Source organism: Squalius cephalus, assembly GCF_949319135.1.
Source record: "Squalius cephalus genome assembly, chromosome: 15".
Lineage (NCBI taxonomy): Eukaryota > Metazoa > Chordata > Actinopteri > Cypriniformes > Leuciscidae > Squalius > Squalius cephalus.
Genome location: NC_137136.1, coordinates 803,604 through 813,953, shown reverse-complemented (window position 1 = coordinate 813,953; position 10,350 = coordinate 803,604). Strand labels below are relative to the sequence as shown.

Genomic DNA, 10,350 nt, shown 5'->3' with positions numbered 1-10,350 from the left:
TTGCTTGAGATGAAAACAGAAATTGAGTCATTTTAGTTCTACGGAGAAAATCTGCATTTTTGCTTCCCAGTCAAATTATTAAAATACAAGAGAAACTTTTTTGATATGCTGTAAATATAATGTCATGTCAACAGCCCACATATATAATAAAGACGCTCGGCTGCTCATATTCAGTCACTGATACAGTAAACCCAGCGGGTCTGATGGACTCAGGGTTAAAACTGCTTTTATTAGCAATTACAGTTTTTTCAACTGCTTACACACATTTTCAAAACTCTGCCTCTTATTTTTCAAAACTTTACACATAAATCCAAGAATTGCACACACACAAAATGCAAAATGCCTCACATATCTTGCAAAATGAAGCACTGCACTTGTCTCACGTTGCAAACACCGATGGATATATCATCTACACACACTTATTCTAAACCTAAAGCTCTCCTTCCACGTACATTTCTGTACAAGATTGAAAGCAATCGGCAGAGAGATGTAGAAAAATTCACGGTAAACACGAAAGCAAGATTGAAACCAAACTTTTTTTTTTTTTTACCGTAAGTGTTTATGGTTATGAATATAGTATTACCCAGTCCGAAAAACCAACAACTCGACCTTTGACCTTTTATAGGCCTATTCTAAAGCCATGATTGGCTGGTGTTCAGTAAAGCAATGAGTGTTTGCACATGTGAGGAGTGTGTGTGAGGAGTGTGTGTGAGGCTCTGATGAATTACTGTGGTGTTTTGATAGGATTCTGTTTGAAAAAGGAAATCAAGATACTTCATGATAGATTTGTGTTAGTTATATATAACTGTGTGTTTTGGTTTGCAAAAAGTGTTTTATGAAATTGAAAACTGAGTCGAAGGCCGAGAATGAGTGTATGGTTTTGCAGATTTGGTGTGTGGTTCTGGTGTTTGAATGTCAGGTTTCACAAATTGTGTGACAAGTAAGATTTTGTGTGTAAGCAGTTGAAAAAAAACTGTAAATGTCAGTGGAAATATGATGATTAATAAGCCATCAAGGTAAATTATTCTGTACCATAAACAGAAGTCTCAATATTTCCTTTATATAAAATGCTCAAAATAATAATGTGCAAACAGAAGGCCAAGCATTACTGACTTGAGATTTGCTCTAATGCATTAATGACTTGAGATGTGAGTCATCGTGATGTTTCTCGTTGAATCACAGGACTATAATATCGAACATCTAAAGAACTTCGAACCCTTTTCTGTAGAATCCGGTTTGTTCAGAATGAACTTTGGCACAAGAAGTGCTTTGCTTTAATTGTTCTCTGGAAGGAGTGACTTGATTTAGTGTAACACTCCTGTGTGGTTGTCAGCCGCACGAAACCAGATTCACCTCAAACTTTCTAGCCGTAAATAGTGGCAGAAAAATCTTAATTGTGAAAACAGTTGCATTTTGTAATTCTCTTTTCTGGACTATAAGTTACATTGCAGCTTAGTTAATGTAGGCAAACGCTTCAAATATATCATTACTTCTGACTTCATGTACAGTACGGCTGTTCCTGACCGGGACAAATGAGATACAGGCTGATCCGGGGCATGTTGTCACACACACACACTCTTAAAAATAAATCTCATACGCCATAACAACTGTTTCTGGTTCCCGAACCTTTCAGTGATCAGTTCTGAAAAGAAACATGTTTCATATTGTGAAGAACATTATAATGATCTAAAGAAGCTTTTTCCCAAATAAAGAAATCTGGTTCTCCAAGGAACTGATGCCAGTAAAGAAGCTTTATTTTTAAAAGAGTGTGTGTTTGTGGTAAGTTCTCACAATGAAGACCATTAAAAGCATGTTATAGACTTCAATTTGGCAGAACTTAATTATGAAACCCAAACATGTAAAAAAAAATCAAACAAAATATCGACACATGTTTCGCCCAAGAGATTAGTAATTAATAAACTGAGTGATGAATCTACAACACATGTGACAACTTGCCCCGAAAATACTCAAAGTATTACATCAAGAATGATATATAACAAATATAATGCATGTCGATGTGGTTATGAGATTATTTGATACTCGCAAAATATGGTGATATTAAAATGTTTTTCGAGATTAAAGATAAAGCTTTAGATGTTTGAAATCAACATTGCTGGAGAAAACTGGTTTAAAACATCATGTTGCTGAAACAGCGTGTGTAGAATGGAGTAAATAGAGTAAAATAAGAGGATGAAGTGTCAGTAGGAGGCGCTATAGAGCAGCATCAATAAATCCCGCATCATCATCACAGGTGCTTCAGTCAGTCTTTCATTCATCAGTCGTTCAGTGTGTTTTACCTTCATTCTGCTTCAGACTCTCACTCTCTCTTTATCGCTCTCAATCTGAACACAAGCGCGATCTCGACCTCAATCTGTGGACAATGAAGATGAAACTGGTGAGTTATTCATCATAGTGATGATTCATATTATTACATCTAGATGCAAGAAGCTTCATTGTGTTTTCTTTCTTATCTTTGATTGTCAATCAACTTTAACCTCTCCGATAGACAAGTGTGCATTCACCACCAGAGGAGAAGATACAAGTAACAGATGATTAAATAGTCTAAATTAATACTGCATACTGAACCCAGACAGTCGCTGTTTAAACCTCGTTCAACATTATGCGAAAAATTTAACTTATAAATATAAGAATTAGAAAACGTTCTCGTTTTACACACAGAAACAATATTTGCAACGTTTTGGATGTTCGTTTAGCTACATAGGCTATGCTTAGAAAAAAACCCTAATAAGAACCAATTTGAAATTGTCTCGCAAAAAAAAAAAACACACACACAAAAAACCCACAAATGACAGTAACGCGTAATTAAAAAAAACAATAGCCAACAAAGTTGTCTTTCAGACTGTTTATGTATCATGTTTATTATAAGACTTAATTTTTAAATATTAATAAACTCAGCTATAGGCCTAAACTATTTTTGTTCAATCATTAAAGGAAGAATTAATGCAGAAAAACGAAAACATGAAGTTTATGTTCGCATGACACTAATAAAGTCTAGATTAGCAATGAATTTTAACATCAACATTTAATTTTAAAATGATAAAATGCCAAAGTTATTCGTAATAAAGGAACGTTTTAATTTAATCACTGTTTTCTATCGTTTGTTGCTTTTTAAATATATGTTTGTAGCTTATGATATGGAGGAGCTATTGTCTAAAATAAAATATAAAGGCTAGATTGACAGGGATTTTTTACCCCAGTCATCTCAACAGCACAAAGTGTCTGAATCAACATGAACTCTCTAAAGTTTAATCATTTGTGATTGTAAACTCTTTATTATTTGTTCTTCAATTAAATCCAACATCGGCGGAGATTTGAACTGAGAATAACATGAACTGAAATATAAAGCGACGACTATGACGAGCACATCAGCATATTTAATACAAATGCTGTTAAAACAAATATTTATAAATGCAATTAAATGATACCGTTTAGCTGCACATAGGCCTATTAGAAAATAAAAAAGTGATAGGGTTATTTGGAAAATATGAAATTAAAGCAATAGCCTATCTTACGAACGAATAGGATATGACACATAAACGTCGCGAGTTAAATAAAGTGCATTTAATTTGATAGCAAATGTACGATGAAAACAAATTAACGTTCAATAACATTAAATCATTTTATTTTACGCCTTTAAATATCCATAGAAGATTGTTAACTTTTAGATCCATAAATGCAAAAAAGTTTCGATTTGTTTTAATGGAGCGGTGACTGAAATGCAGAATCGTTTTAAACCAAAGCGATCAAAATAGAAATAATGTTCAGCTGTTGAACGTTTATAATAATGAACATTTATATTGACATCTACACATTGATTCTCAGTGATGCCGAGGCGCGCGACAGTAACTGCCGGAGATCGAATTATCAAACGTCAGGATTCGGATCTAGAGTTCGGGTGGAGTGTGTCGGATCATGCCCGGGGAAGGGTCCGGTTCTGCGCTGGACGACGGGAAGGATTCACCGATCATTTGTGAAGATGAACTGACGAGCCGGTACATACTCGACGGGCTCGGGTCCAATCGATACTTCATGATGGGCGCGACGCAGCAAACGCAGGAAAGTTCGAGTCCGTGTCCGTTGTTCCCGTACACGGGCCAGACCGGAGGAGTATACGCCGGTTCCGATGGATCGCGGTACGCGTCGCTGCACTACGGCTCCGTGATCCCGCCCGCGGGCTTCTGTCCGTCTCTGTGTGCTGGACGCGGGGAGTTCGGCACGGGGTATCAGTTCGGACACGCTTCGGGAAACTCCTACGGCTCGTATCAAGGGTCCGGGATCGGGTCCATGGCTCGAGCTCAGGTGTATCTGTGCAACCGGCCGCTGTGGCTCAAGTTCCACCGGCACCAAACAGAGATGATCATCACCAAACAGGGCAGGTGAGAGAGGGGTACAGTCTTAAAAAATAAATAAAGGTGCTTTTATTGCCATCGGTGGTTCCATAAAAAATGTGCATTCTTTATGTTATTAAAATGTTCTTCGCACTAAGAAAAAACATCCAAGCAAGCAATTTTGCGTTTAAAAGACGACTAATAGGAGTCAACACAGCCCTGAAGTCTTAGGCTGTCAATGAAAATTGAATAGACGTCTAACCAAAGATATGTTACACACAGAACATGTCAACGACATGAAGCTAAACGCCTTGTAGCCTAATCACTGTTGGCTTTGCTTACATGATGGAATATCCTTCATCTCGCAAGTTATTTAGGCCAAAACGACATGTAACCAAATTCAAGGTTATTTTGGCTAGAAGTGTGTTACTCATAATCGGACTAAATCGGGTCTTTGTGGAACCAGAAACGGTCCTAATATTTCATCGCTGCTTTAGGAAACCCCCCTTTTGAACCAATAATTTTAAGCGTGAATTAATCAAATAGGTTATAACTCTATTCAAACATGTTTTGTTAGGCCATAAACGCTTTAAATTGTATAGGCCAAGGCAAAATCACAACAACAGATTTTAAAATCAGTTTTAAACAGTCAAATAACGAAAATAACGTTTCAAATGTGTTTGTAAATAGTTTCGTATTTGTATCTGGCGCGATCGATCGCGGTTAGAGATCAGACGTGTTACTATAGCAACATTAAGTATAGTCATTAATATTATTTATAGATTTTTATATCATAGCCTATATCTCAAAAAGTAGGCTAGTTTTATTATTTATTTCTTTTTAAACTACAGCTACCAGAAATAGGGGCTCAAAAATTAATAAAAATTATATATAATTAAAAGTGGTCGTCAAAATGGAAGTTTCATTATATTTACATTTATGGATTTAGCGCTTTTATCCAATGCGACTTACAAATGAGGTACAAAAACATTCATCACAGAGCCAACAATCACAATGCCAGGTTGTATTAGACAACTAGATGAAACCAGCTAGAGAAGAATTGTATTATTATTGTCTATTTGTGAAAGCATTTGGTTTGAGAGTGTGGTGTGGTTAAAGTTCTTTGAAAGCTATAGGCCTAGTCCTATCTTTAATCCGCAATTTTGATTATTAATTCAGAATATAGCTGAATAATCATTTGTGTTTTAAATCCCTGCACAGGCGGATGTTTCCATTTCTCAGTTTCAATATTACCGGCCTGAGCCTGACGACGCATTATAACGTGTTCGTGGAGATTGTTTTAGCGGATCCGAATCACTGGAGATTCCAGGGCGGGAAATGGGTCACGTGCGGGAAAGCCGACAATAATATGCAAGGTATGGCAGAAACCAAGTTAATACGCGCTGTTATTAATAATAATAATAATAATAATAATAATATGCTGTTGTATTTTATTGTTTTAGGGAATAAGATTTACGTCCACCCCGAATCGCCCAATACAGGCGCTCATTGGATGAGACAAGAAATATCTTTCGGTAAACTGAAACTAACAAACAACAAGGGAGCAAATACCAACACTTCACAGGTAAATAATGCACATTTATTTTATGAGTAGAACAATTCACTACTGATGCTTAAACCATTTCTGTTGTGCTTTTTGGGCCTGTTTTAGTACTCAAATGAAATAAATAAAAGCACATAGGCTATTGCTTTTGCCATTGACTGTAAGAACAAGTAATATTAAACATGGCTGAATGTGATTTTATCCTGGAACAACATTCCAATCAACCAATCAGATCTGAGGGATGAGATTATTGTTTATGCCAAGTCTAGGTGCTTCAACATCAGTGTTATTCATCATTTCCCTCTGGTTTTTGGGATAAGTTATGGGTAGAGTTAGAGATTTTCAGTCAGGAATGTTGTTCCAGAATCCAGATTGAACATCTTACTTGGCAAAATCACCATTAAATGATGTGTGTTTAATAGTCTCATTTGTGTCTCCAATTCAGATGATTGTCCTCCAGTCTCTACACAAGTACCAGCCGAGGCTTCACATCGTTGAAGTGTCAGACGACGGGATTGAAAACACGGGCCGAGACTCTAAGACTCAGATCTTCACCTTCCCGGAGAACCAGTTCATTGCGGTCACAGCTTATCAGAATACTGATGTACAGACTTTCTTTCTGAGCATGAATAACCCTCTGGTGCTCTTCGCGTGTTCATTGTTTTATTTCAATGAAATTAATGTAGGCCTACTATATTTTAGTTCGATAATGTTTTTTATTTGATATTTTGTATTTTTAGGGGATTTTATGGTACAAAATTATATTTACGCTGTATTTAAAATCCATTTATTCACTTTTTGAGCATAGACCTGAAAATTAAATTTCCAACTTAAACTGGTAAATCTTGAATGGTTTAGAGCGACAGATGTTTGATCTCTTTTCAGAGGCGACACTTGGCAGATTATTGGTGAAGTGAAAAAAGTTTTAAAAAGTTTTACGTTTATTGTTCTGAAAAATGTGCAAAAATACTATTTTCAATTTTTATATGACATATATATTTAAAAAAAAACAAGTTTGACTCTAAAACTGTGAGAAAATCAAAGCCTTACATCTAAACAAGTTGTGTTCCAAATGTGAGGTTGATATCTCATAAATGGTCTTTCCGTGAGATGTTGTTCGGCTGCAGTTCCAGACGCTTCCACTAGAGGAAACTCGTCATTAATTTCCAATGCGTCATTTCTGACCGCGAGGAGCTCAAGTGTGACTATTGTTAACCTGTTCGAATCATATCCATGATTTTTTTTGTGCGTGTGTGTGTTTACATAGCAAGTGCCAAAACATTTACCAAGTTTCGTACCATTCCGATCAAGAAAAAAAGTAAAAACAAAAAAACAAAAAAGTTACGTTTTTAAGTCTAAAATGATAGAAGAGCACCAGATGCATGAAACTACCCAGTCACACTGAATGCGTCTCTGTAGCACGCATTGTGTTTTTACATGCAAATGATACGCACGGGTAGGTTTAGTAGTGGTGTGGGGTGTGTATTACACGCAATAAAGTGCGTATCATATGCACGTAAAAACTAATTTTCGCGTATAAATTGCACGATAAACACAATACGTGCTATAGACACGCATTTTCATGGGCTCAGGCTGGGACTACACACACTCAGTTATTAACACTCACTTCTGTGTCGTTCCTCTAGATCACTCAACTCAAGATCGACCACAATCCTTTCGCGAAAGGCTTCAGAGATAACTATGATTCGTGAGTATGATGAGCATCACTGAGGTTTCCCCGCATTTATTATCGGTTGATACTAACATGCATTGGATTTTCAGGATGTACACGCTTTCGGAGCGTGAAAGACTGACGCCTTCGCCAACGCACTCGACGCGCGCGCAACAGATCGTGCCAAGCGCGCGCTACACCATGCAACCCTTCCTGCAGGATCAACTCAACAACCGGTTATACAGCAGCGAACAGACCAGTGGCAGTAAACTGGAGCTCACGGCGTACGAGGGAGATTACTCCAGCTCTTTGTTACCCTACAGCTTCAAGTCTTTACCTCTCCAGAGCGCGCACTCGCTCGGGTACTATCCTGAAGGCGCGTTCGCGTCCGTGACCGCGGGATGGGGCACGAGAGGCTCGTACCCGAGGAAAGTGCCCTGGTCTCCCAGACCGAGTCCCACAGATGAGCACATCATCATGCCTGACAAAGACAAGCCTCAGGAGGAAAGCGCTGTGAGCGCATTCGCTCAGAACTGGATGGAGAGCCACGCGTCATCTCTGAAGCCTTCAGACTCTGTGGAGCCCAGCGTTTACTCGGTCGTGTGCAAGAGGAGGCGGCTTTCCCACGCAGAGTCCGGGACTGGGAACTCTCCCAAGTGTGTGGAAGACTCGGACAACTTTAACAAGGACTCTTCATCCTCCTCTAAGGCGATCGGCTATTACGCGTTCTATGCCGGCAGCTAGAGGAACGCAACGCTCCTGCACTCTTAAAAATAAAGGTTCCGAACGGCGTTTTAGACCTGAAGAACCATTTCTGGTTCCAAAAAGAACTTTTCTTTGTGTGAAGAACATTCTAAAAATCTAAAGAACCTTTTGAAAAATGGAAAGATTCCATGGAATGTTCTTCATGGAACTATCGATGCCAATTTATTTTTGAGAGTGATTGTTTGTTTGAATTTATCATTTTGGTTGTTTTGTAATATATTTAAACCTCACCCTAATGCATTTGTTTCTGTGCACGTTCAAAGTAATTATGTCATTTTGAAAATGCTGTTGTGTGTAGCGATTAAACGACTGCTGGTTTGTATTGGTTGGGATATTCTTAAAAACATTTAATTTTTTTAATATGCACTCTTAAAAATAAAGGTTCGTTACACTGAATTGATGGTTCTGTGAAGAACCTTTAACATCCATGGAATCTTTTCATCGCATGAAAGGTTCTTTATAGTGGAACTATGTTCTTTGGATTAATAAAATTTTCTTTACACTAAAAAAAATAACAAAAATGGTGCTTTTAAGAACTGATCACTGAAAGGGTCTTTGGGGAACCAGAAACTGTTCTTCTGCGAAAAAACCCTTTAAAACCTTTATTTTTAAGAGTGTACAGAATTAATTGAATAATTTAGACATGATATGGGTGTCAAAGAAATATCCAGAAATTTAAAACTGGTTTTCACAGCTGTAAAATACATCAAATTAATAAATCCAAATGCAAAAAATATGCAGAAAATCAATAACTCAAATCAAACACTGAACGGTCTCACTGAATCAGTAAAAATGAATAAGCTATAGAATAGAATGAGTTTGGTAAATAAGGGAAATGTAAAATTAAACCTCATATATGGTGGATTATTACAAGAATCCAGAAATAAACTCAACATTAAAGTTCTACAAATAGAGATACTGTATGTAAGATGATATATTGCACACTAAATATTGAGGACACTGTCCTCTAGTGGCGAAGCCTGAGGGAAATCTGATCAGTTTGGTTTGATGATGTCAAATGAAATGGTTAATTGATTAGTAACTATAATTCACAGAAAAAACAGTGAAATATTATTCAAATGTAAATCATCTGTTTTCTATGTGAATATCTAGTAAAGTGTAATTTATTCCTGTGATCAAAGCTGAATGTTCAGCATCATTACTCCAGTCTTCAGTGTCACATGATCCTTCAGAAATCACTCTAATATGAGGATCTGATGATCAAGAAACATTTATGATTATTATCAGTGTTGAAAACAGTTGTGCTGCCTCATATTTTTGTGGAAACTGTGATATAGTTTTATTTTTCAGGATTCTTTGATGAATAGAATGTTCAAAAGAACAGCATTTATTTGATATAGAATATTTTGTAACATTATAAAAGTATTTGTCACTTTTAATCAATTGAATGCATCCTTGCTGAATAAGAGTATGAATTCATTAGCTTATTTTAAACAATTTAGAATTTATACATTTATAATAAAGTATTCATTTGTTTTGTTTTTTAATCTTGCTAATCCCAATCTTTTGAATGGTAGTGTATGACAGTTTCCACATATTTTTGTAAAACATATGAAGCAGCTCGACAGTTTTCAACACTGATAATAATCATAAATGTTTCTTGAGCATCAAATCCTCATATTAGAGTGATTTCTGAAGGATCATGTGACACTGAAGACTGGAGTAATGATGCTGAACATTCAGCTTTGATCACAGGAATAAATTACACTTTACTATATATTCACATTTTAACATTTCACAATATTACTGTTTTTACTGTATTTCTTGTGTCTTAATTATTTCAAACTTTTGACTGCGAGTGCGAGATGCTGTGAGACGGCAAATAAACAAAATCCCTAAAGCATGAACACACTGCCTCTGCTGCTCCCATTAAAATATGCTAAGTTTCTACCCGAAGGTCTTCATTGCATATTTTAATAAATAGATTTTGTGTGTTTATTCTTTAGAGAAGTGCTTTCTCTGATCGCACACTGGCCTAA

The 10,350-nt window shown here is 36.6% G+C and overlaps 1 protein-coding gene across 1 annotated transcript; it reads left to right on the top strand.

Annotated features, from left to right (window-relative positions):
• Positions 1-2,258: 2,258 nt before the first annotated feature.
• Positions 2,259-9,072, top strand: eomesb (eomesodermin homolog b). Its single transcript, XM_079894861.1, has 7 exons — positions 2,259-2,395; positions 3,844-4,397; positions 5,571-5,725; positions 5,813-5,934; positions 6,359-6,517; positions 7,560-7,621; positions 7,696-9,072. The coding sequence occupies exons 2-7, from the start codon at positions 3,934-3,936 to the stop codon at positions 8,327-8,329; spliced, it is 1,596 nt and encodes a 531-aa protein (XP_079750987.1). The 5' UTR covers positions 2,259-2,395; positions 3,844-3,933; the 3' UTR covers positions 8,330-9,072.
• Positions 9,073-10,350: the final 1,278 nt, after the last annotated feature.